We start from the raw sequence: 27030 nt of genomic DNA on the forward strand, positions 1-27030 counted from the left end.
CTAAGCTCACAGATTTCTGGCAATAAAACTATGTTTTGCTGCAGTTATTGCCTTGCATTTTTGGTTAATTTCTCGACAGCAAAATTTCGCGACAACGCAATTTCTCACGCGTCCCGTCGATTTCGTTGTAGCGGGATTCAACTGTATCACTTCAAATTCATTCTCGTGTTCAGTGTTTTCTGAGGCAAACATCACAGGGTCAATCTATTGATACTACCAATATTATATGTGCAAATAAGAACTTAAATAAATTACTCTGCTAAGTTAAATGCCACACGCTTGCTTATTTCGCTGCAACAGGCGCTCTGCTGTGAGGCCCTTTCTGCTCAATCCTTGAACACTTTATACGTGGCCGTTTTTAAACAGGCAGTGTCCTCAAGGCAACCTCAGTGGCTGACAACAGTCAAAAGGGCCTTAAATTGCCTTCAGTAAAAAAATGATCATCACGACTTTATGAAGCGCCTTGCTACACATTTTGATGGCTGCTTCAAAAACAACCCGGCAGCACCGGCCAACCCATGTTAATCGGCGCCGGTATCTTTGGTGCCGCCTGACCATTGCAGGTTGCCTACATCCGTAATCTCATTATATCTGTTTAAATGGAGTGTGAGACTGGCCTTCGGCTTTGAAATCTTCAGAGGCTGGCACTTCACAAAGAAGACAACGAGAAGCTCCGAAGCTCGAGTGCCTAATGCTCCGTCCCTCGTGCGTGCTCTGGACTGACCACTGCCTCTGGTCTGTGCCTGGACTGAACCGCTGGTTGTTCGCGATGCTGTGCTTTGCAAGACGTTCCTTATTACAAGTGGTGGAGGTGCCAACGATCCCCTCGCCTTGGAGCTTTGCACCCGCGCACTGCCTGCCGCCTCTGCAAAGCCTGAGACCGTCACCCAAACCACTTCACCGCTTCCGTCGGCTGTCTTCTGTTCTGGCGCCGCGCAACAGCGTGACCCGGCCATCTTCAGCGGCACAGATGACACGGATGTGAAGGATTGGTTGGCCTCCTATGAACGCGTAAGCGCATACATTAAGTGGGACGATAGCATCAAGCTCACCAACGTTATTTTTTATTTGAGCGACGTAGCCAATCTCTGGTTTCGAAACCACGAGGCTGACATCTCAGGCTGGGCAGCTCTCAAAACTAGTCTGACAGAAGTATTAGGCATGCCGCTGTGCGTAAGTTTCGCGCCGAGCAACGCTTGCGAAGTCAGGCCCAGCAAACCGGTGAAAACTTCACCAGTTATATAGAAGATGTCGCCGACCTCTGCAAGCGTGTCAACCCTTCTATGAGCGAGGCCGACAAGATCAGACGTATTATGAAAGGCATTGAGGATGATGCCTTCCAGATGCTTGTCGCCAAGGATCCCCAGACTGTCTCTGGTGTCATCGGCTACTGCCAAAGCTTCGATGAGCTGCGCAAACAGCGCCTTTCTACCCGGCGTGCAAGCTTTCAGGAGGCCACACTTTCCAGCTTGGCTCTCCCAGGGGACGGTGCTCTGGACCAACAGTCGCTCCTCCAGCGCATCCAGCAGTTTGTATGCGAGGAAGTCGCATGCCAGCTATCTTTGTTTGCCTGCCCGCCTACGCCTGAGCCGTCGCTCACTCCCAACCTACAGCGTGTCATTGAGCAGCCAGTCGCTGAAGCCTTGCCACCTTCTCCTCAGCCACCCCTGATCGCGGCTCCTCTGATGTACGCCGATGCCGTGGTGCGGTCGCGGCCCTCACCTGCTGCCCCTGTCTACAGGCCACCTACTCGGCAGTAGAACCCCAGCGACCTGCAAACCCACCTTACCGTCCAGCTGCCTGCCCCCGATCACAGCCGCCGCCACTCAGCCCCTGGCTCACACTAGACAACCGCCCTATTTGCTACGCCTCTGGCGTCGTTGGCCACGTGGCTCGTTTGTGTCGCAGTCGTGACCACCGTCCCAACGATTATAGGCATGAGCTGACGTACGACCTTCCGTTGTCGTCCTCGCTTGCGTCACACGAGCCGCCTCCGGATTCCTCTTCTCCTAGTTACCATCCCCGCTCCCACCACTCGCCGTCTCCTAGCCGGCGTTCCCGTTCTTCGATGCTTTGCCGCCAACCCGCCGTCCACGCGAAAAACTAACGGCCGCAGTTCCGGAGGCAAGAACAGTGTCATCAGCTACTCACTCAAGATCTGTTTCTGTGCCGGCCAATATTATTACCGTATTCGTTAAAGGAGTCGCCACCGAAGCACTTGTTGACACTGGCGCAGCCGTTTCCGTTCTCAGTCACACCCTCTGTCGCAGACTCAAAAACGCCCCTTCCTGCCGTTTCCGCACCGCCAGCGCTCAGAACATTCGACCGTTAGTCACCTGCACCGCCCGCCTGCTTATCGAGAACGTTCCCTACACAATCGACTTCATCGTCCTCGCCAGCTCCTCTTACAACATTACCCTTGGTTGGGACTTCCTCTCCTCACATCACGCCGTTATTGACTGCACCCGTGCTCAGCTTGACTTGTCGCCCCACAGTGACGCTCCCTTGGATGTACCCGGTGCTGCTGCCGCTACAGTGGTCGTCTCAGAGGACACAGACGTTCCGCCTTTCTCTTCAGTGCTAGTGCCTCTTTCTTGTGCTGCTTTCTTACCACTTTCGGGACAGACCCATAGGCCGTCGATCATAGATGATCGATGGTTTTGCGCGTTCTGCCACGTTCAAATTTCCGAGCGCGTGGACAAGTAGCGCCATCTAGGGGGTTGTCAGGAACTAGAATCTCGGTTTCAGCGTAGTTTCTTTCGTTTTCCATCAGGCGGCGATATGGGAGCGAACATTTTCCGGAGTGCGGCGGCGGCGGCGGACGCCGTGGAAAATGGCGTTGTGCTTGCGTGCGGTCGCTCAAAGAGACCGCCGGCGATCGCGCGATTCCGCTGCTTCGGCAACGGATTTTTTTGATGAACCGAGCAGCGAAGAGTCTGAAGACGACTTCAGCAGCTCCGATTTCATTTCGGACTCTGATTCGGGCGGTGACGAACCGTGGACTTCATCAAGTAGCCGAAGGTGAGCATAGTTCCACACTCAGTTCTCTCTGAGGTAGGTAAACGGGCTCGCTATATGTTTTCATTATTTTATCTTTACTTGGTAGGGTCTCAACAAGCTACGGTAATGATCTGCTGCCACCAGCGCAAAAGTGGATTGAGTTTTCGCCGAGACCGGAACCCGGCGTGCACTTGGACGCTGATGTGGGCGTGGCACTCAGAAGCGGGTCAAAAAAATTCCTGACTGCTCTGGACTTCTTTCTTCTGTTTTTCTCGATGAACGTGATCGAAACCATTTGTGAAAACACAAACAAATATGCTTGGACTAACATTTTAGCGAAACCAACGCATGCTAGTTGCAACGGATCTTGGGAAGAAGTCACCCCAAGTGAAATGCTGAAGTTCATCGCACTCATAATTTACATGGGCATTGTGAAGGTTCCTCGGCTGAAGTTGTACTGGAATGTAGGAAATCTGTACAGTGGTCTGCTCCCACCACGGATCATGCGGCGAAGCCAGTTTATAGCTCTCCTTGCAATGTTGCATGTTGCAGACTTGGACGATGTCACTCAGAACTCAAGAGGAAAGCTCCGATACATGTGGTGGCTCCTGGAGCACATGAACGAAGTTTCAGCGAATCTTTTTCAGCCACATCGCGATCTTTCCGTGGATGAGCGCATGGTCAAGTCGAAAGGGCGGTCCGGCACCAGACAGTACATCAAAGACAAAGTAACAAAATGGGGCTACAAACTGTGGGTCCTAGCCGACCCTGGCACAGGATATACTGTGCAGTTTAGTGTGTATACCGGTAAACGTGAGCAGCCAGGGCCCCATGGGTTGGCTTTCGATGTTGTTTGCCAGCTGTGCCATAGATATCTTGATCAGGGCTACAGAATCTATATGGACAATTTTTACACTTCTACGCACCTGTTTAGTCTTCTCAGCCGAAAATCACTGGCTTGCGGAACCACACGCAAGGATCGCCGAGGATTTCCTGCCGAACTGAAGGATGTACGATGGGAGAAAAAAGCTCAACACGGCGACATTCGATGGTTGCGTGATCAGAACATCCTGTACCTTCAGTGGAAAGACTGGCGTGTTGTCAATATGATGAGCACGGTTCATACTGCAAATGACATGATCACCGCAAAAAGAAGGGAAAGAAGACAAAACTCCTGGACTCGGATATCTATAAAAAAGCCTCTGCTGATCCATGATTATAATAATGGCATGCTAGGTGTAGATAAATCGGATCAAATGATTGGCTATTATAATGTTCTAATGAGAAGCGTGCGGTGGTGGAAGACAGTTCTTCCACTGCGTCGATATTGCATGTGTCAACAGTTTCGTACTCTTCCAAGCTCACCGCACATTGCACCCAGAGATTCCTGAGCTGGCACGCACTGCCGGGTTTGACCACCTAGCTTTTAGAGAAGAGCTTATTCAGCAGCTTCTGAATCTTGACGGTACCAAGCAAGCACGCACCTCCACCACCCGTCGCAAAACATGCGCTCCACAAGCCGGAAAAAGTGGCAAAACGCAGAAACTGCAAGCTGTGCTATGGGAGAGAGAGAGAGAGGGTTTATTGATAGGAAAGGCAGAGAGGTTGGCCTGAAAAATATCTGGCCTGCTACTCTGCTCTGGGGGACGGGAAGACAAGATAAAAGAAGGTCACGATGGGGGAAGATGATGATGGGAGGAGGCAGATGAAAAAAAAAAAAAAAACAAGGCACACTTTCTGACATCACAAACGCGAGACAAGGTCCGTGTCGTTCAAAAAGCGTGAGAGCACTCGCGTTGCCTTTACAGTTCTAAAACTATCTGGCCAAGCGCCGAGGATCAAATCCTCAGAGAGGAGCAATGTGTCCATAGGCTTCAGAGCAGATGCGAGTATGAGTCTTTCACGTGCATACGCTGGACACGCCACTAAAACATGTTCTATAGTCTCTAGCACGCCACATGTGGTACATTCCGGGGAGTCCGCTTGTCCTATTAAGTGCAAGTATTTGCGCATGAATGCCACATTTAAACGTAGTCTACGAATAACGCATGCAATAGGCCGAGGTATTCCGCGAGGAACTGAAAAGGTGATCGTCGAATCTAGCCGTTTAAGGCGGATGTGGTGGGTGTCTGGCAGGGCCCAGTACCTAGCCGTCGCCCTCCTCATCAATTCCGAAAAGAGAAGTTGTGTCCACTATAGAGAACGGTACAGCTGTACGCAGGCCACTGCTGAAGGCGCTCCTTGCTTCAGCGTCGGCGGTCTCATTTCCATCGAGTCCGCAGTGTCCGGGGATCCACTGAAACACTATACGGTGGCCGTTTCCCTGAGCAAATGAGCTATGAGCAGAAGAAAATAGAGCTCAAAACGAATGTCTTTTGCAGCACATGCCAAGTTCACTTGTGTTTTACAACTGCCCGGAACTGTTTCGCCGAGTGGCACAAGAACCGTGGGACCTGAGTCGCCTGAGTGCTGACCACTGGCACCAGAGTTCACACAAAAAAAAAGACAGTTGTAGATAGGCGTGCCAAATTTTCACAAGCAAGAAACAAGACGATGTAGCACATTTTGTATATTTTGGATTTTTCTTAAGTGTTTTTTCGCTTGTATATTCATGCCTTTTCAAACTTTTCGATGTTTTTTTCTCAGAAAATCACGAATTTGAGATTTTTTTTTTAAATACTATATATCACTTTTAAGTCTAATCTTTCTCTATGCGTGAAAGACTATCTAATAAGCTACATTTTGATATATGTTACAGCTATATAGCGCAATGAGTATTTGTAATAAGGAATAATTTCTGACACCCATCAGAATTGCCTGTTTTTTCCGCGGTCCCGAAAGAGTTAATACCTCCTCGTTACGATGCACTGATCAGTAGTCTGTTTTGCTGCCTCATGCAGTGCTGACAATTCTTCGTGACTCCAGCGCAATTTATGTGGCCAACCCGTTCTCCTGCCCTACCACATTACTCCGTGGCCAATCGCTTGGTAGTGTTGCCTTTCTCGATCCCACCTCAGCATACCCCCTCGTCGATAGCACGGCCGGCCTTCACGTCAGCGCCATTACGCCTGTTCCCATCACGAGTCAGTCTTCTGTCGATATTTTTCACCATTCTGTTGATGTCGCCGTTCTGCACCGTTTTCAAGCTTAGTTTGACTACCAGCAATCTTCCTTGGGCCGCACCACCACCGTTACCCACTGTATTGACACTGGCACCCATTCAACTTCGCGCCAACGTCCGTACCACGTGTCAGCCGCTGAGCGCCGCATCATTGACGAGCAGGTGACCGACATGCTCAAGCGCCACGTGATACAGCCGTCGCACAGCCCGTGGGCATCGCCAGTGGTCCTGGTCAAGAAAAAAGACAGTTCCATCCGATTCTGCGTCGACTACCGTCGTCTGAACAAGATTACACGCAAGGACGTTTACCCTCTCCCCCGTATCGACGACGCCCTCGACTGCTTGCAGGACGCTGAGTTCTTTTATTCATTGGACTTGCGCTCCGGTTACTGGCAGGTGCCGATGGCAGAGGCCGATAGCCCAAAAACTGTATTCGTCACACACGACGGGCTCTATGAATTTAATATCATGCCCTTCGGCCTCTGCAATGCACCCGCCACATTCGAGCGCATGATGGACAGCATACTCCGAGGGCTCAAATGGCACACAAGCCTTCGTTACCTAGACGACGTTGTGATCTTTTCCCGGACTTTTCATCTCACCTCCAGCACCTTGAGTGTGTTCTTCGCTGCCTGGCCGACGCTGGCCTCCAACTCAATTTGAAAAAGTGCCAAATCGGAGCTCGGCAGCTCACTATTCTCGGACATGTCGTGTCGAAGGATGGCGTTCTCCCGGACCCGGCCAAGTTGCGAGCTTTGGCCGAATTTCCGAACCCAACGTCGGCCTCTGCTCCTACTTCCGCCGCTTTGTCCGCAATTTCGCCACTATCATCAACCCCCTGACCAAGCTTCTTTCCAGCCACGAGCTTTCGGCCTGGTCGCCAGCCTGTGATGAAGCGTTTACGACACTCCGTCGCCTCCTGACCACTCCACCAATTCTGCGTCACTTCAACCCTTGTTCTCCGACGAAACTGCACACCGATGCCAGCGGCGTCGGCCTCGGTGCTGTACTCGCTCAGCGCAAGTAAGGCTTTGACGAATACGTTGTCGCTTACGCTAGCCGAGCACTCACAAAAGCTGAAGCCAACTATTCTGTCACCGAGAAGGAGTGTTTAGCCATCCTTTGGGCGATCGTCAAATTTCACCCCTACATGTAAGGGTGCCCTTTTGATGTTGTCACCGATCACCACGCACTCTGCTGGTTGTCCTGTTTGAAAGATCCCTCTGGTCAACTGGCGTGCTGGGCTCTGCAACTCCAAGAGTACGACATTCGCGTTATCTATCGTTCCGGCTGCAAACATGCCGATGCTGATGCACTCTCACGTTCCCCTCTACCATCTGAGGCAGCGCCTTGTATATCCGCCCTGCCTTCTGTGACGATTGAGTCCGCTGATATGGCTTCTCAGCAACGCAAAGACCCATGGATCACTTGCCTATTAGATCTATTATCTGGCCAATTGTCTCGACCTCCTTCCTGTGCTCTCTGTCGTCAGGCCCACCATTTCGGCATCCGAGACGAGCTTCTTTACCGCCGCAACTGCCTCCCGGACGGTCGCAAGTGGCTTCTCGTCATTCCGATACATCTGCGCTCCTTCATTTGCTCTTCCTACCACGATGATCCCCAGTGTGCCCATGCCGGATTCTTGAAGACGTTTACCTGTCAACGACAGCGGTACTACTGGCGTGGGATGGCCCGTTAGGTCGCCAGTTCGTTCAGTCCTGCACAGCATGCCAGCGACGAAAACCTTGGCGACCCGCCGCTCCTATGCAACCGCTGCCTTGCCCAGCGCAGCCCTTCGAGAGTGTTGGCATCGACCTCTACAGCCCTCTTCCCAGCACATCAACCGAGAACCGATAGATCACCGTTGCCATCGACCCCTCACACGCTACGCTGAAACGTCGCCTTTACCATCCGCTACAGCCCACGGCATTGCATCCTTCATTCTCCATCGCATCATTCTTCGCCATGATGCGCCCAAAGAGCTGCTCAGTGATAGAGGTCCGGCCTTCCTCTCTGAAGTTGTAGGTCTCCTTCAGGAATGCAACATCGTTCACCGCACCAGCTCCGCCTACCATCCCCAGACAAATGGCATGGTTGAGCGTTTTAACCGCACCCTCGGTGACATGCTGGCCATGTATGCTGCTTCCAACCATTGTAACTAGGCACCGTGTTCTCCCTTTTGTCACATACGCTTATAACTCTGCTGCTCAAGCCACCACCGGATTCTCTCCGTACTTTCTCCTGTACAGCCGTGAGCCTTCTTGCACAATGGGCACCATTCTACCTTACCGCCCTGATGCTTCCGAATTTACAACTCTTTCTCAAGCCGCAACTTATGCCGAAGAATGCCGACAGCTTGCCCGGTCCTTCACTTCTCACGCCCGGCAGCAGCAGAAAAGCACCCGTGATCCCCCTGCACTTCCTCCCGCTTACCTTCCTGACTCTTTGGTCTGGCTCTGGGTACCCTCCTCATGTCCCGGCCTTTCCTCCAAACTTATTAGCAAGTATCAGGGACCCTACCGTATTCTTCAGCAGACATCCCCAGTCAATACCTCATCGAACCCCTTACGCCATCCCCTGATCATCGTCGCTGAGGTCAGGCCATTGTCCACACGGCGCACCTCAAACTATACTACAACCCCGCCGTCGTCACATCGGCCTAGGCCACCAGGATGGCGCACTTTCGCCCGGGGGAAATTGTAAGACTGGCCTTCGGCTTTGGAATCTTCAGAGGCTGGCGCTTAACAAAGAAGACGATGAGAAGCGCCAAACGCTCCGAAGCTTGAACGCCGAACGCTCTGAATCGCTCTGAATGAATCGAATATGCTTAATATCCGATACATATTCGTATACGAGAAACGGATACTCGAGAATTTCCAACCGGATGCCAGCACTCGTACACAGTGCCAACTTTCATAAATTCCACTGTGGCGAAACCACAATATCTGGGCAAATTATTGCATGACTGATTATCCCAAGACGCCTATTATGAGGACCAATCACATTTCGATGTTGTTATGTGAAATTCTGCAAGTGGGCTTTCCCACACACTTTGAACAATCACAAGAAAGCGGGCTGGCTTTTTGTTTGTTTTTTATTCTTCCATAATGCCTTACATACTTAACACCCTCATCATTCATCCTGTATTAAAAAAAATAATTTTTTTTTTAGGAAAGAAATGAAGCAGTGGGTGGACACCCGTAAGGGATAAAGGAAGGAGTGAAAGGAGGGAGTGAAAGGAGGAAGGAAGGAAGAGGTGCTGTAGGGGAGGGCTCTGTAATAATTTCAACCACCTGGGGATCTTTAATGTGCACTGACATCCCACACCACACAAGCGCCTTTTGTGTTTTGCCTCCACTGGCTAGAACCCAGGTACTCTGGCTCAGCAGAGAAGCACCTTAACCATTGAGCCACCACGGCGGGTCTCCATAACTCTCCTGGCGCAAGCTCCACCATCTAGTTTTGACAAAACTATGATGTTGCGGGAAAGCCCACGGGTGGAACTTTGCATGATGCTCCCAAACAGGCGAGTCGACGTGTTACAGCAGGATGAGCTATCAGTAAAAAACCCCACCTATTGCACGGTGCATTATAACCCACGCACCTTTTAAAGGGCCACAGAAGGGGTGTTGGAGCTTAGCTTTAAAATGCTTGCAATATGTAGAGTACAGGCCTCCGAGCATCCATGCCGCATACGAGACCTCAAAAGCAAGTGGGAGATTTTAAATACATTTTTAAAAATTCCTGCTTTCACACCTCGCGGCGACGCGTGGTGCCGGGCTTTCGCGTGAGATCTGGCACACGACCTCAGCAGCCGGGGGTTATCATTGGCGCCAGATTCTTTCAGACGTCACTCCTAGCGTGCTGCAGTCGGCGGAGGTAGGGGAGTGGCCGAGTGGATGGGGTCGGCGGGGGAGCACCGTCATTTTGGCGTGCGAGAGGAGAGGCGCGAAAACACGCAAGTTCGAATTTTGTCTGCATATACCTCAGCTTTCACAAAACGCATTAAAATAATTCTTGCTCGAGGATAATTATGAAGCGGAGTCTTTAAACATCCCAAACATATCGCAACTTTATTGAGAGCCCCTTTCTGGAGCCCTTTAAATACGCTTAACGGCAGGCTTGATGACGATCAGAGTTTCTAGGCCAAAAAAAAAACCTGGCCACGTAGTTTCAGTTCCTGAGCTTTGCCAATCGCCTGCGGCTATGGCAGCTGTAGGCCCACGCATTCGCCAGTCATACAAACCTATCTCCGCGCCACTTTCGGAGGCTGACTAATGCGTCGCTGGTTATTTCTTTTTCCTTTTTAAAAGCTGCCTCACCCTTCTGATGCCCGTGTGCATTCCCCTCGCTTACGTCCGTGTTGTTTTCCCAGCATGCCGAAACTGCACACTCAACACAGGCTTTTCTGTATTTCAGCGATGGTGCCTCCTCATAAGGCTTTATCACATTTTTGGCAGTATATCTCATTTTTTGAGTGGAATAATCTGGGCATTTCTTCTGGTCTCTTGAACTCAGTAGTAATGAGATTTTATTAACCATCATGTTATTTTTAGTTGCTAGTTGTGTCATTTTATAGATTTAATTTTGCCTAGCCACATAAGTTGAATACTGTTATCCTATCTAATGTAATCAAGTATTATACATTTCTATGCACATCACGTTTTTTATATGTTGTTGAGTCAGTCTAATTTTGTTCATTTCAGCAGCAAAGAACATATACTATTTTGAAAAAAAAAAAAAAAAAAAAATAGGACAACAGCATTTGCATGCTTCATCATTATCTAAATAATTTTTTTCAAACTGAACAAATATTCAATATTCAAAACCATTTTTTCTTCTCACTGCATTTCATAACTGTAGTCGAAAATTTCAATGCTTGCATATCTAGCTTCTGAATAAAATTGAGAACAATTTTTCGGAGAGATAAGGTCGCATGTCCACACAAATGGGAGGTTCGGTCAAAATTCTCGCAGACATTTTGGCAAACACCCACCATTATACCGTACTGGTTGTAAAGGAGCCTGTTGTGCACCAATTCAGGACCTCGAATGGTGTGTAGGTCCTTGAACATCTTGGGAGGTCGAACACCAAATGGGTATGTCGGCACCTTCTCGAGGTTGCGAAGTTTCCGCTCCTCTGGGAACTCGACACCTAACAAAAGAAATTGCGGCTAAAATTGGCAATTGAGAATTTTTCCCCAATGCCAGCACAATACTTTTTTCAACCAGCAAAATCCAGCCACTACATGGCTGGATAGGCTGCATTCAAACTTGGCACATAAACGGTAGCTTGTTTGGACTGGTACCAGTTCAATGACAGTGCCTCCTTAGTTCTTCTAAATTACAGCAAAACTGTCACCTGCAGGTGTAGTTCTAGCTGATAAAGCACACCATTTTGCATAGTGAGAATCATAGCACCATCCATCAGCAAGAACCAGGACTTTTCCCCTAACTAGCAATGAATGACGATTTACTCAAATTGAACTCCACCTTTTCAGTATGACCTCACAGTGAGCCAAGGGCTGCCAGCCATTTCTGCACACGAAGCAGCTACCAAGTACAAGTATCAGGTAGCCAATGGGTCAGCACACTGTCATTAGTGCTGCATGATAATTAAATGGCATTTTTAGAAATTGATTACAACTAGAATAATTGTAGGATTGCCCTCAAGCTGTGTTTTTAATAAAACATCAGTTGGAAGTGCAGCCTCGTCCTGTTGTGCTTGTTCGTACTGTGAAACTTTTATAAGTGCAAAGTTTAAGCACAAAATAAAGACAGTGGCGCAGGAAGTGGAGGCATGCATGTTTTCAACGGCAACGCAACCACTGGTAAAGCAGCACCACATAAAAGCGGAAAAGTAAATAAGAAAAACGGCAGCTTGTGGTAATGACCAACACACAATATAACTCGGGTTTAACTACTACTGGGGGTGCAGTTTAAATGACTACGTTAATGCTAAATAAATTTGAAATGGAATAATACTGAGTGTTACCATCGTAGTCCGGGGGCGCCTTCCATAGCTTCAGGCCGACGCAACTGGCAGCTTGCGGGATCCGTGCTTCGCGAAATACATAACAAAATCACATTAGTACAGTAATACAAGAACAACAGCGAGGTCTGAACGCAACAGTATTTTCTGGCGGCACTAGCTGGAATTAAACATGTGGGTAAATTCGAAATACTACGCGAAAAGACGAGGAAATTAAACACACTGCGCTGTGTGTGCTTTTCTCGTCACTCCGTCCTCGTCTTTCGCCACTTTCGACTAGTAAAAATGATTTCAGAGGAACCCGAACGGCTTCTCAAACATCCACAAGAGCCATCCAGTGCAGTTAGTCTGCAAGTCTACTCGCACACATTAACTCCACAGTAAGCTTTCGTTGCAGGGACAGCATAATGAGAAAAAAGAGCAGAGACCGCTTACGTCTGCAGTGCAAAAGCTGAAAGGACCTTGCTGTAACAGCACGCATCACTGACATGGACGCCGCCATGTTTTGGCCGCAAGTGCGTGCGAATGGTGGACGACGGAAAAAGAGGCGAAACACAAATTGTAATTATAATTTATAGGCAACAATCACGTCAATATTACAGCCTTTGTTGTTTTCTCAGTTCATTCATATATTGCCACTAGAACAATGTAATCACTGTATACAGTAATTGCAACTTATCGGCTCAGACAAGAGCAACAAGAGATTGATTTGATTCATAATTCATTCCCTTTGGCATAGTTTTCGTTGTGGTTATTTTGTTACGTAGAAGTCAGCAGTTTAAAGTTTTTAGTCGCTTCACAAATTTCGCGATATCAATGCTTCAGTGCATTGCTTGTAGCATAGACCTCCTGCATGTTCTCAAATAAACGAGGTGGCGCTGCAGTCGCTAGCGGGCTCGCGGTAGGCAAAAGGCGAGGGAGTAGCGTCGCGGAGAGGCGTTGAGCGCGGGCGGCGAGCATAGAATACAGGAGTTCGTGCTAAAAGTAGTGAATGAGTACAAGTATCTTGGGGTGTGGATAAATAACAGTGTTGAGTATCTGACAGAGCATGAAAAATATGTAATGAATAAAGCTAGTAGGAATGCAGCTGTCATGAAAAATAGGGCACTGTGGAATTACAATAGGTATGAGGTGGTAAGAGGGATCTGGAAAGGGGTGATGGTCCCTAGCCTGACCTTCGGGAATGCGGTCCTGTGTATGAGGCCAGATGTTCAAGCAAGGCTGGAAATTAGGCAACGGAGAGTAGGGAGGTTAGATTTGGGAGCACATGGCAATACACCAAATCAGGGGGTACAGGGTGATATGGGATGGGCGTCTTTCGAGAGCAGAGAGGCTCATTTTTTCCGGAGAGCTTTCGCTGTATGTACTTACGTACGGTACCTCCTTGAATAACGTTGACAGATTTCAAATAAACCCATGCCCCTCTTCTCTACTCTTTCCGCAAGAAACGCAGCTCACTATAGTTCCTGTGTGATGCACACGCGCACAGTGACGTGACAATGACAACTAGAACAGTATCAGACATGGCGAGCGACTTTTTAATACTAAAAAAAAAAAAAACTGCATTTGAAGGCACAGACACGTGCGCACTTACAAGGAAAAATGGCATGCGTCGGTGCGATGAAGGCGGCGGAAATCGTTTCTTACTGCAGTGTTAAGAATCTTCGGGAAAGACGCTTCTTGTACGTCTTCGCAACTGCGTTCTTGTCTGTTATGTCAAGTGCATGGTTTGTTAGCAACGGTTTGATTAACTTCGCGCAGATATTACAGGTCAGGACAGGCAAACCCGCGACTTTATATTCACACTAGTTGTGGAGCAAGCATGTGCCCAGTGACCTTTGAAGATGCGTTCGGTCTTTGAACATAATATCGACGAACTTCTTGCGGCCATGTAACACTCTTCGGAGCGTTGACGTCGGGTAAAGGAGTCCACCCCTGTATTGGTGCGGGCAGTCAAACTGTCTACATATGTAGCATTTTCTAGGCTGTAAATGCAAGCTACAAACTGCAGAATAATTTGATGTTGTGTTTTGCTGCCAGTTCTTTCTTCGAGTTACCTTGAGCTGTCTTCCTCGGAGTTCTTAGTCGGCAGGAATTTCATGGAACGAAACGCCGGGCTTCTTGTTTCGCTGACTGGACATGCAAAACGGAACGCGACAGCAATGCATTTTCGCTCGCTACTCCTCTAGCTACTGCAGTCATCGACGCGTCACCTGTAAAACGGTAACACTAAACACACCCTACAAATAATATGAGAAACAGCGCACCAGAAGGCATACTTTTTGCTGCCACGGCAGTCACAAGAAAATTTTGTGCTGCCTGCGTGTCGTCTGCTAGGATGGATGGATAGATGGATACGGCTGAACCCTTTGCATCGGGCGGTGGCTCAAGCCACCTAGCCATGTCTTGTGAAATTTTACTCCTGTCTTGCTTTTAGCCACCAATCAGATAACCTTCGCTTGGTTACTTCTAACCTCTTAAAATCCACTTTCCCTTCACTATCCCTAAACCCCAATGCCTTGGGTAAGTCAGCCCCGCTGCCTTCCACTGTAGGGTGAAGCCCTTTACAGAAAAGTATCAAGTGTTCAGCCGTTTCCACCTCCTCTCCGCACGCAATGCACAAAGTGTCTATCTCCTGGTGCCTGACTCTATACGTCTTAGTCCGCAAAACTCCAGTCCTGGCCTCAAACAACAAAGAACTTCCCCTACAATTATCATAGATATTTTCTTTGACAATTTCCTGTTTAAAGGTCCGGTATGTTTCTAGTGCCTATTTCGTCAGCATCCCTGCCGATTTCATCTTACAGCGCCGCCATACGGCGGAGGCGCGCTCTACGGCGGGCAGAAAACCCCTGACCACTATGGCCATACCCTGACGCTTCAGGCATGTTCTTCAGGAGGCGTTGCTTGCAGCGGCCCTGGTTCTAAAACCTAAAACCATGCTAAAATCGCTAGAACGGCTTCGTTTAGTTTTCGCAGGCTTTCTGAATTTTGCCTCCCCTCCACCATCCCTGATGCGCTACAAATTCAGGACCCCTACTGTGGGATATAATGTTTTGCCACCACCACCGCCGTGCGCTACGAAGCGAAGAAAGTGTTTGAAAAAAAAAAAAAAAAGCAACGCTACCGCTGCTACCGCTGCTGGTGGCCGCAGCAAATAAATTCGCATGTGGTCGCGCGCCTGTGCTGGTGGTTTGACTGCAGCAGGGCGTTGTTAGCGGTGTGCTTAGAGCGCTTTTGAAAGGCGGAGCCCTGCTGCTGTGCCGTATAATTTTCGCAAGTTATTCGAGCTCGCTGGTTTGGTCCCGTAACTCGGTTCGTGCGTGCCATCATGCCGTATCCAACAAGCACGACGAAAGCACGCACCGCCGCCTACGAAGAGTATCTGCGCAACCTGCGGAACTGGGAGGCCAGCGTCAAAATGAAAGACGCTCAGTTGCGGTCCCTAAAGTCAAAGCTTCAGCCGGCCACGGTAGAAAATTTAGGTGCCTCGTTGTTCAGTGCGCCCATCAACGGCTTTGCTTTTACTCGCGCGAGGATGTCAGAAGCGCGTTTTTGCTGTGCGTCCACAAGTGATGGTACTGTACAGTACATTGCTTTGACGCGCTGCACTCGGCCGTGTTTCGGTGTCTGGTCGGCAGCTAGCCTTAACATTTAGTTAAAAAGAAATAGTAGCGCACAATAGAAGAAGACAGGGCGAACGAGAAGACACGGACAAGCGCTATCCGTGTCTTCTCGTTCACCCCGTCTTGTTTTGTGTGCTACTATTTCTTTTTGAACCACCAATATGCTCTTCTTAACATTTAAACCGTCCCCTGTGTGCCCGTTTATTGACTTATCTCTAATGTAAAGAGGATGTTGTATTCTATTGTGCAGCAGAACTCTGGGTGTGCATGAGACTTAAATCAAGCCTGCTGGTAATGGGATAATAATAATTTGCAGAATGAATGCATGCATGTAATTTATTGAGAAACACAGGTGAATGCTGCAAGTCTTTAAACCCACCCAGTTATCGCAGAACATCTTTTACTCGAAAAATATAGCACTGCTGGCATGGCTTGCCACAAACTAATAGGAGTGGTTGGGGCACTGCATTAAAATTCCAGCTGTGGTTTGAACTTTGAAGCATTACGCAACGTATGCTTGGGTATGGAAGTCTAGTGCCCTTCGTAGTAGCACATACTGCGTCAACTGCATGGAAGAAAAATTTGCCATTTAATTGCATATTTGAGAAACTGGTTAAACTTAGAATTGTGCTTAACTCATGCCATATGTCATGTCAAGGAGTACAACATGATTGTCAGGTTTGTGCCAACAGGAAGGGCATCTTTATTTTTTTATGGGGGCAATGTAGACGTCATGAAATGCCCGTGCTGCAGCTGTATGTGTCATGTTGACGTACCACCTAGTTTGGCATTGTTCAGAGTTCCGCAAGGGAAGCGACAACCTTGTCGCCAAGCATGGTTCTCCCACCTATGGCGAAGAATTTCGTTCATTGACCAGAGCCAGAGCGAGCAGCATCTGGGAAGATATTGGCAAATATGATAAGATTAGTGACCCCTATAAAGCAACGTAGTGTGTGTCTCAACCACTCAAGATGTCCCTTCGTGTATCAATAGGTCTCTACTTTTCCCTTCCTTAACAAACCCAATTCCCAAACAAATGGCCTTGAGCGTCCCCTTCTAAATAAATAGCGCATTCATTCATTCATTCATTCATTCATTCATTCATTCATTCATTCATTCATTCATTCATTCATTCATTCATTGTTTTCTTAGCCCTTTCAACATCTGTCCAAAGTGCACGGTGTCTCTGATTTTGCTTGACGTGTGTCATTTGATGTGCTCAGGAGCCCATGCCTGTGAAGAGACCTGCATCTTTGGAGACCGACCAATGTCCTGACAGCACACCGATGGGAGAGCCAGGAGCCATGGTTGAATTAGAGACATTGATAAACGTGAGTGTCTGAGGTTTGTAGCCCCCCACATTGTGACTGCCTGCAATCTCTCTTGACCATTAGGAAGAGGAAAGCTCATCAGGCACTACCGACAGTGAAGACGAAAGGTTCCAGGCCGAGTGGAAGCGCCAGCGTGCACTCATTGAGAAGGAAAAGGTAGGTACCTCTCTGGCAGGCTGCATCCTCCAGGCATTCATTGCTTGTGTAGCTCTGGACTAAGCTTCATGTGTTTTTTTGTTGTTCCCCAGTGATTTGCACTCAACTGTGCAGCCAGCCCAATGTGTCGATGCATGTCATGTTGACAAATTTCTGCTTTCACTGCTGCGTTTTACACGTAGGATGTGATTGGGTTGCTGAGCAAGAACCTCTGTGTTGTCCTGCCATTATTTGTCTGCTTTCCATTGCGTAAATATGCGAATAAGTTGCTACGAACCGAGACTGTTGACTCGTGGAGAACTTGAACAGATGTGGGCCGAATTGCCATCCTTCACTGCATCAACTTTCACAGCCAACACTTTGCTTTCAGGCATGAAACCTACTGCTTTTTTTGTTGTTATCCAGGTCTGATTGGTCCCCTTCAATTTGCACAGGGCAACAGGTTCTTCAAAGATGGCTGCTATGATGAAGCAATCGAGAGTTATGGCATTGGCATAGAGTGTGACCCCCAGAACCCAGTGCTGTATGCCAACAGGGCTATGGCTTTTCTACGTAAAAACATGTAAGTTGCTGATCATTCTGCTGAAGTTGATGTTTACGCGCGGTTTTGAAATACTCGAATTGGAAGAACCATTTTAAAAACATTGAAAATCCTGGAAATATCTGGTTTTTAAAAACACTTATACATCTTAGGTTGTAGTCAGGGGTAGCTCTATGGAATAATAATGCTAGCATTTCTTCTGGTATGCCTGAAGAATTGATACAGAAATCCCAATCAAAAACACTGAAATTACAGTATTTTTGACTAAAGGCCGCAATTTGTGTCATTGTGAACCTACCTGTTGAGAACCTGCCTTTCACTTCAAAAATGCTCACTCCAAAGCTTGTGTTTTGTTGACAAGGGGCATAATTCTGTCTGGCCAGGCTTGGTGCGGCTGAGGAAGACTGCAGCCGGGCCCTAGAATGGGATCCCAGCTACGTCAAGGCCTACCACCGACGCGGCCTAGCCCGGGAAGGACTCTCCAAGCGGGCACTGGCCGCCCAGGATTTCCGCAAGGTCCTCTCACTGGAGCCACACAACAGGGAAGCCAGGCAGCACCTGACCCAGCTGGAAAAGGCACGGCCATTATATTTGAGCGATTCAAAGACTGCTGTAACGTGCCTTTCACATACACTGAAATAGCTGCCACTGCTCTACTTGAGAATGCATTTCATGCTTGGATGGCAGATGATTTGTTTCAGTATTTGTGTGGTGGAGATATTTTAAAATCCACTGTGACCTAAGCGACTCTAAAGAGCAAAGACAAGCACAAGCAAATTTAAGAATAGATCCCAGTGTGAGATGTAGTGAACAAACCTCAGGCAACGTTTCTACAAGAGGACTTGTCTTCGTCTGGGCAAGTAGGGCCTTCATTCCGAGGAGGAGGAGGACATGAAGTTGGAAGGGGTCAAACTTCTACACTCATTTTCAGAAAAACAGGAGCACGCAGTCACGCAAACCAAGAAGCATGGCGATGTTTTTCTTTTAACTTTAGGTGTTCATCAGTGTCAAAGACAGCAACCACATGCCGCCAGTGGGATCCGAACCCACGACCTCTGAATTACATGTCCAGTGCTCTACCAACGAGCTAAGGCGATGGCTGTCCAATCTTCTGCTTTCGGGGGTATTTATGTATTGCTTGTAACATAACCTTGAGTGTGTTCACCAGCGCCACCCTCGTCCATAAGCAGCAGACGTAGTATGTCCTGTATTACCGCGTGAGTGACGGGGAACATCATCGAACAGTGAGAGCAGAAGCTATACGAGAACCCTCTTATGCTTCCAATGGCATCAAGGCCGCCAGAATCGAGGTCTTCATTAGCTATTGAGCAGACAAGGGAAGGGAAAAAATGGGCTCGTTATGACATACATGATGGAAGCCAACAGTCCCCGAAAACAAGGAGCATAGGGGATGGTTTTTTAAAAATTTGTGGTGTTCATCAATGGGAGATTAATAGGGCAATCATTCTTTTTTCAAAGATAACTAATTGGAAAGCAGAAGAAAAAACAACCACATGCCGCGCTGGTTGTTTCTGAACCCACGACCTCCAAATTACGCATCCGGTGCTCTACCAATTGAGCTACAGCGACAGCTGTCCAATCTTCTGCCTTTGGGTGTATTAGCGTATTGCATATGTGACCTAACCTTGAGTGTTCACCAGCGCCACCCTCGTCCATAGCGGCGGACGTAGTGAGTCTTGTACTACCGCGAGTGTGACATGTGGTTCAGCTGTGGTTCACTGCACCACCTGCACCGGTTCATGGTGTGCTGCACGAAAGCCCTCAATTCACAGCGCCCTCTGCACTGCCATCTGCGATTGATTTGGGTGCAGCTGTGGTGCCACTTTGATGCAAGGAACCACGTGCAGGCGGTTTTCAGCAGACAACGCGAACATGCTCGTAAATATTGAAGGTGAATTAAGGGAGGTCTTCACTGTCGTTGACGGGTCCGACATCATTTTGCAAAAAAATAGCGCTGAATTCTACATGACAGCAGGTAACCTTCCTCTGTTTAGTGTTTTCTGCCATGTTGTGATGGGCCATCCGTGTGTGTGCGAGTTCACAAAAAACATTTTTTTTTCCAGATGGTGCAACAATTAACGGCGTGTGGGCTGTTGGCAAACTGCGGGCAGGGCGAATCCGAGCATGTTTTGCTACAACCGGCGCCGGTACTTTGCCTGCTGCACTAAGCATGCACGCAGATGCTGCTGGTTCACCGCTGCCTGGCCATTGTGCTGCGGCTATGGGGACAACGGGGCTAGCGCTAAGCAGCGAGGAAGCCCTCTGGTGCTGCCAAAGGACTGCTTTTTTTTAATCACTGCTTATAAAGAGCTAAATAAGTGAGGCGGGTTCACAGCGGTGATTTGTGGGCACCCTTACCTAAACTGCAAAAAATATTGTCACTGAAAAACGGTTGGCTTACGCAGGGCAGGTTTACTGGTTTACTTATATGTGCAAGACGCCGTTGGAATGCGCAAGGCAGCAGGCAGCACGATGAAGACGACAAAGCTTCTAGCCCCGAGATGGCTCAAGGCTTGCCAACTACCAGGTAACACAGTTTAGCCACGATAGGCGCCACTAGAGGAGTTAGTAGTGTGGCATTACTCCCCCTCTCTGAAAGACACCGACTCGGTGCAGCAGCAGTGGGAGGCAGGACAACAAGGGTAGTCACATGTGTCTGGCATGCAGTGCAGACATGTGCGAGGGGCTAGCAGACATGGTACAGCTTCATCCGGGCGACATGGACAACTTCAGAGCTCAGTCATCTGTAAGAGAGAACTGTTCGTGGGTAACTTCACTGAGCTGGCGGGGCACCTTGTAGGGTTTTGCGGTGAATGGTGCCGCTCGGGCGCATAACCTCCTGCATAAGGGCCAAGGTGAACGCTGTTCCTCTTTCAGTTAAAACGATGCTGGGCACACAGTGACGAAGCACAATGTTTTGAATGAAAAGGTTCGCAATTTCGTCAGCGGTACCACGGGGAATGGGTTTAGTCGCACAGTATCTGCTTAGGTAGTTGGTGGCAACCACAATGTAGCGGTTACCCAGCAAGGACTCCGGATGGGCCGAATAAGTCCATGCCGACTTGATGGAAGGGGACCTGAGGCAGATCAATAGGCTGCCGTAGGTCGGCTGGCTTCGTCGGCGGCGTCTTGCTACGCTGGCACTCGCGGCAAGTTCTTACGTAACGCTTCACAACTGCAGCAACCCTGTGCCAGTAGTATTTTTGCTATACTCGTGCCACAGTTCGACAAAAACCCAGATGACCAGAAGATGCGTCATCATGGCACACCTGCAGGACTTGGTCGCGAAGGGCCGTAGGCACGACGAGAAGATGGACAGCTTCCGTTGGGCTGTAGTTTTTTTTATACAGGACGCCGTCGCGTACAAAAGAACGACGACAGTCCACGTGACAAAATTCGCGGTTAGACTGAGCGCTTCCTTCCAGATACTCAATGAGGGGCCATAGTTCACTGTCATCTCTTTGGTGATGAATGAGAATGGACGTGGAGATGGCACCAAGAAAAGCAGAATCGTCGTCGGGGTCAGCTCGGGGGCCCTCGATAGGAGCACGAGACAAACAGTTGGCATCACTGTGCTTCCTACCAGACTTATAGGCGATGGTGACATCGAATTCCTGAAGTCGAAGGCTCCAGCATGCAAGCTGTCCAGAGGGATCTTTGAGGTTCACCAGCCAACACAGCGAATGGTGGTCACTGATGACCCTGAAAGGCCATATAAGTACGGGCGAAATTTGGTTACTGCCCACACTATGGGCAGGCATTCTTTTTCGGTGGTGGAATAGTTCGCCTCAGATCGTGACAAGGTGCAGCTCGCGTATGCGATTAGGCGTTTGAGAGCATCCTGCCACTGCACAAGGACCGCACCGAGGCCGATGTCATGCTGGCGTCTGTGTGCAGTTCAGTGCCGGCTGACTCGTCGAATTGTCCAAGGATGGGCGTACTTTGGAGACAAGTTCAGAGGTCTTCAAAGGCCTGCTGTTACTCCAAGCCCCAATAGAACGGTTCAGACTCTTTCGTGAGTTGGGTGAGGGGCTCAGCGATCTGGGAGAAGTTCTGCACAAAACGCTGATAATAGGTGCAGAGACCCAGAAAGCAGCGCACACTTTGCTTATCGGTGTGCACAGGAAAAGCAGCCACGGCGGCAGTCTTATCGGGGTCTGGGCTAACCCCTTTAGAGCTCACGATGTGGCCCAGAAACTTCAACTCTTCAAAAGCGAAGTGACACTTTTCGGGCTTCAGGGAAAGACCGGCCGACCGAATTGCTTCGAACACAGCGCGCAGGTGTCTCAGGAGCTCTTCAAACGTGTCAGACAAGATGACAACGTCATTTAAGTACACGAGACAGGAATGCCATTTCAGATCAGCTAAACTGTGTCTGTCATCCGCTGGAAGGTTGCAGGAGCCGAGCACAGGCCGAAAGGAAGCACCCAGAATTCGTACAGACCGTCCGGTGTAATAAAGGCGTTCTTTTCCCGGTCACGTTCGTCCACCTCGATTTGCCAATAGCCGCTGTGTAAATCTAGTGAGAAGTGCGTGGCGTGGCGCAGCCGGTCCAGGGAGTCATCTGTGCGTGGCAGAGGATAAACATCCTTTTTTGTGTCTTCGTTTAAAAATCTGTAAATCAACGCAGAACCGTAGGGTTTCATCTTTCTTTGCTACTAGAACAACAGGTGATGCCCACGGGCTTGTCGACGGCTGTCGTCCTGGAGCATTTCTTGAACTTGGCGGTGAATGGCATCACACTCCTTCGAAGAGATCCGGTAAGGCGGCTGACATAATGGCCGCTGGTTGGCATCAACTATAATTCAGTGCTTTGTGAGTGGTGTCTGCCTAACCTTGGAGGTCGAGGCAAATCAGTCGCAGAAAGACTGGATAACGCTTTCCATGCAGCGTGTCTGAATAGACGGGAGGTTCGGGTTCACGTCAGTTTTTATGGGTGTGGTCGGTGCCTCTGCATATGCCAGGGCTCCGGACAAAGCGTGCTGTCCCGCGAATTCACCGACTTCTTCAAAATACGCAATAGCTGTTCTGCCAGGCAAACACTAAGGTTCACAGCCAAAATTGGTCACCAAGAGTTCGGTTCGGCCATTGTTCAGCTCAACAATTCCGCGAGCCACACAGACTTGCCAACCAAGGAGCAGCGATGCCATGAATTCCGGTGCTGTTATCGCAATCTGTGGTAACAAACATGCTGGCTCTTTATGGGATCAATACGTGGTCGTCATAGACGTGTAACTTAGTCCTGCGTGGCTCAGGATCGCCGTCAACAGGGGGTTGAGTAGAAAATGACACAACCAGCTTCTGAAGGTTGATGATGGCACCGTACTCCCAAAGGAAATCCAAACCTAGTCTCAGGTCTTTGGAGCACTCGGGTAGCACAGCAAAGCAACCAGGGAAAGTAGCACCGCGGATCTGTATTCGTGACGTGTAGACGCCAGTCGGCGTAACCACATGGCTGCCGCCGGTGCGGATCTGCAGTCCAGACCAAGGGGTCGGAACCTTTCTGAGGGCCGTAGATAACCGACTGCTCATTACAGAAAAATCAGTGCCGGTATCCACAAGTGCGGTCACATCGCGGTTATCAGCGGTTACTTTGATGTCGGCAGACACCAGTCGGTCACAGCACACGTCGTCGTCGTTGAGGTCATCGGGTGAGGCCGTCATCGGTCCGATCGTAGCAGTGAATCATCGATTTTGGCAGAAACCAGTCGGCCACAGCGTGTCGTCGTTGAGGTCGTGAGGTCAAGTAGTCGTCGGTCGGATCGTAGCCGCAGATCGTCAGGTGGAGGCTCTTGATTTGGTCCAATAGTGGCGGCTCTACCCCTGGAGGATGCCGACTTCAGTTTTCCCGATGTGGGGACGTGCCTCTGAACTGGGCGGCTTGGCGAAGAAAACCGCCTTGGGGATGGCGACCGGGACTGACGCCGCTGCGAGGTCGATGGCTGCACGTTATCGGACAGATATTGCTTGATATCCCGCGGCCGTTTTTCGTAGCGTGGTCGAGGTGTGTCAGGCGAAAACCCCCTTAAGCCCATTCTGCAGTAGGGTCAGTGGCGGAGGATGTGGCCGGGTTCCCCGCACTGGTAGCAGAGTGGCGTATTGTTTGGCGTATGCGCTTTTCTCATGGTGGACCGGGACTCCTGCGGTACGGCGGGTACAACTGTATTTGGATACCGCAGTAAAGGCACAGGAGTGACGGGGGAAAAGGCTTGCGCCACTGGCCCAGGATGGCTTTGTAGTGCTTCACTGTATGTCATCACGTAGGGCGCCGGCTGCGGAGCTGGTGGCAGCTGAACAACTCGCCAGACTTCATCTTGACCCACATCTGGTATGGCACCGAAGCTGGTCTGTGGAGCTTCGAAGCGAAGTTTATCGAGTTCTTCACGCACCAGACTCCTCACAAGCTCTCGAGGCTCCTCAGTGGGTAACAACGTAGGCGTACAGTGGTGAGTGGCTGCTACACTAGCCTGACGACCGTAGTGCGCGCCCCGTTCCTGCAGAGAACGCTCCATGCTTGTTGCCTCCTTGGCAGAATCGGTCACGGGTCTTGGTGGGTCACATACCAGTCCGGCAAACAATTGCTCTTTTACGCCGCGCATTAAGTGGCGTACCTCCTTGGCCTTGGGCATAGCAGGGTCGGCACGATTGAAGAGTCGCGTCATGTCCTCGATGAACATGGCAACGCTCTCGTTCAGCTGCTGCGACCTCGATTGCAAGGCGATTTCAGCCTTCTCCTTTCTTTCGCTGGTGTTGAACGCGGCTAAGAGCTCTTGGCGAAAAACCTCCCAGTTAGTGAAGGAAGCTTCGTGGTTCTCATACCGCGTTTTGGCCGAGTCCTGTAGTGCAAAGTAGACTTTCCAAAATTTGCGCTCGCCATCCCACTCATTGAAGCCCGCCACACGGTCAAAGCTGGCCAACCAGTCTTTGACATCCTCAAACCTCTCACCGTGGAACGATGGGGGCGACCGAGATGCATGAACGACGAATGGCGGGGCATTCCCGGAATGCTGACTTGTCTGGCTAGCCATAGTGGACATCATGGCCCTTACCAATGTTGTGAGTTGGCCGAACTCTGGTTGTAGGCCTCGCTGGCGGCGGCTCGCCTTGTGGACTGGTGTTGTAGCCACGCATTGAGAACCGACGTCAAGGGTGTCCTCGAGGTCAGCGTACATGTGCTGTTGCCCTGCTGCTCCATCAAATATATCACCGAGAAACGGTTGGTGTACACAGGGCAGGTTTACTTGGTTTACTTATAAGTGCAAGACGTTGTTGGGATGCGCAAGGCAGCAGGCAGCACGAGAGATGAAGATGACAGAGCATCTAGCACCGAGATGGCTCGAGGCTTGTCAACTGCCAGGTAACACAGTTTAGCCGTGATACGGCGCCACTAGAGGAGTTAGTAGTGTGGCAGTATGCAGGGGCCTTGAAGCACGCTGAAAGTTTTACGTCAGTCTGAAGAGCTCATGAATTCACAATTGAAGTAGCTTGCAAGCATGCTTTTATAGTAATTCGAAATTTGGCCGCGGGCATTCCAGACAAATGAGTTGCAGCAAAGGACAGCACAGGAGTCGGTTTCCTTATGTTCACTGTCGTAAGAGCAGAACTAAATACTTCATAACAAGGAATTATGTGATGTCGTTGACCATGGCCAACTCCAAGGCCGACTCAAGTCTCGTTAGGGACCGCACATAAAATATACATGCAAGAACTGCACACCTCCACGCCTCCATAGTGAGCATATGACAAGACCGCAGCTTGTTGTGAAAGTTCCGCACCTCTGAGGTGAGAACTGCACACCTGCGCCGCGCTGTCACCAGCAGCACTTTTTCAGGATTGGTGTCGTGAACCAGCTCTGAATCAAATGCAGCTGCAACATCATCAAACAGTGAGGGCGGAAGCTGTGCAAGTTCTGATGACCTTTAGCTTTCGTCATGTATGTCATAACGAGAACCTTTTTTCCCTTCCCTTGTCCGCTTAATAGCTAACGAGGGCCTCCATTCTGCTGCCATAGGAAGCATCGGAGGGTTCTTGCACAGCTTTCGCCCTCACCGTTCGATGATGTTGCACGTTAGATTCTATGTCCGCCAATATGGGCATGATGGCGCTGATGAACACTCTCAAGGTTAGGTTACACACAGTACATAAATATCTCCGAATGCAGAAGATTGGACAGCCATTGTCGTAGCTCAATTGGTAGAGCACCAGATGCATAATTCTGAGGTCATGGGTTCGGATCCCACCGGCATTATGTAGTTGTTTTTTCTTCTGCTTTCCAATCAATTATCTTTGAGAAAAGAACGATTGCCCTATTAATTTTTTCAACAATGAACAGCACAAATTAAAGAAAAGCAAAAAAGTCCCCTGTGCTCCCCCTTGGTTTCAACGACTGTTGGCTTCCATGTATGTCATAACGAGCACCTCTTTTCCCTTCCCTTGTCTGCTCATATACCTGTTTTACACAGACGATATTTTCGTGATATGGGAACATGGGTCTGAAACCCTAAAAGCTTTTGTCCCGCACCTTAATTCATTCCACTCTAGCATTAAATATACCATCCACTACTCTGAAGCGCAAGTCAGTTTTCTTGACACTGCCATCCATTTTAGAAAATAACCAGCTTAAAACCACATATTCAAAAATAACAGCACGAAAAATGGGGACGATCGGTAGAAAAACACAGGACAAGCACTTGTCCCGTGTTTTTCTACCCTTCGTCCCCGTTTTTCATGCTGTTATTTTTGAATATGTGTCACCAACTCGCCTGCCTTGCTATTGTGCTCAAACCACACTCTACAGGAAGCCTACAGACCGACACCAATACCTAGATTTCACTAGCCATCATCCAAAACACTGTAAGCAAGGCATATTTATAGGACAGGCAACACACCTCAGAAGAATGTGTAGATGATGACTATTTGAAATGCCTCAACCCCCTAAAAAACACCCTAATTGTTAGGAACCGTCGCCAGAACTCCCTTGCTAATGCTTTCCAATGAGCAACCACTCTAAAACGAGGCGGTGTACTTAAAGAAAAAAAAATGTTAACAGTGAGCGGCCCCCTGCACTTACAACGAAATACTCATTCTTCTGAACATAAGCAATACTCTGCAGAAATACCACCCTATTTTAACTAATAATGACTGTCTCGAGAGGATATTTCCCGACGCACTGGGGTTAACATACAGATTTAACAAACAGGGCTAACAAACATGCACTGTATTTGGGGGCCAGGGACCCCTCAA

At 49.2% G+C, this 27030-nt stretch overlaps 2 protein-coding genes across 6 annotated transcripts in view; one reads left to right on the top strand and one right to left on the bottom strand.

The window, feature by feature from the left end:
• mRpL16 (mitochondrial ribosomal protein L16) overlaps positions 1-12783 on the bottom strand; it is a 60270-nt gene extending 47487 nt beyond the window's left edge. Inside the window, exons 1-3 of one of the 2 annotated variants that reach the window (XM_077641184.1) lie at positions 12548-12783; positions 12116-12181; positions 11118-11275 (exon numbers count right to left, since the gene is read on the bottom strand). In XM_077641184.1, coding sequence (XP_077497310.1) covers positions 11118-11275; positions 12116-12181; positions 12548-12614 — 291 coding nt within the window. In that variant the 5' untranslated portion in view covers positions 12615-12783. The remainder of the gene's footprint in view (positions 1-11117; positions 11276-12115; positions 12182-12547) is intronic. The other variant, XM_077641183.1, reaches the window with a different exon arrangement.
• Positions 12784-14611: 1828 nt separating this feature from the next.
• Positions 14612-27030, top strand: part of LOC144107182 (RNA polymerase II-associated protein 3-like) — a 46557-nt gene continuing 34138 nt past the window's right edge. For 3 of the 4 annotated variants that reach the window (XM_077640187.1, XM_077640189.1, XM_077640190.1), the window contains exons 1-5: positions 15272-15584; positions 16962-17069; positions 17133-17225; positions 17660-17787; positions 18150-18342. In XM_077640187.1, coding sequence (XP_077496313.1) covers positions 15444-15584; positions 16962-17069; positions 17133-17225; positions 17660-17787; positions 18150-18342 — 663 coding nt within the window. In that variant the 5' untranslated portion in view covers positions 15272-15443. Of the gene's footprint in view, positions 14636-15271; positions 15585-16961; positions 17070-17132; positions 17226-17659; positions 17788-18149; positions 18343-27030 lie in introns of those variants that run through there. The other variant, XM_077640188.1, reaches the window with a different exon arrangement.

The sequence above is a fragment of the Amblyomma americanum genome, chromosome 10, assembly GCF_052857255.1.
Source record: "Amblyomma americanum isolate KBUSLIRL-KWMA chromosome 10, ASM5285725v1, whole genome shotgun sequence".
In the NCBI taxonomy this organism is placed as follows: Eukaryota; Metazoa; Arthropoda; class Arachnida; order Ixodida; family Ixodidae; genus Amblyomma; species Amblyomma americanum.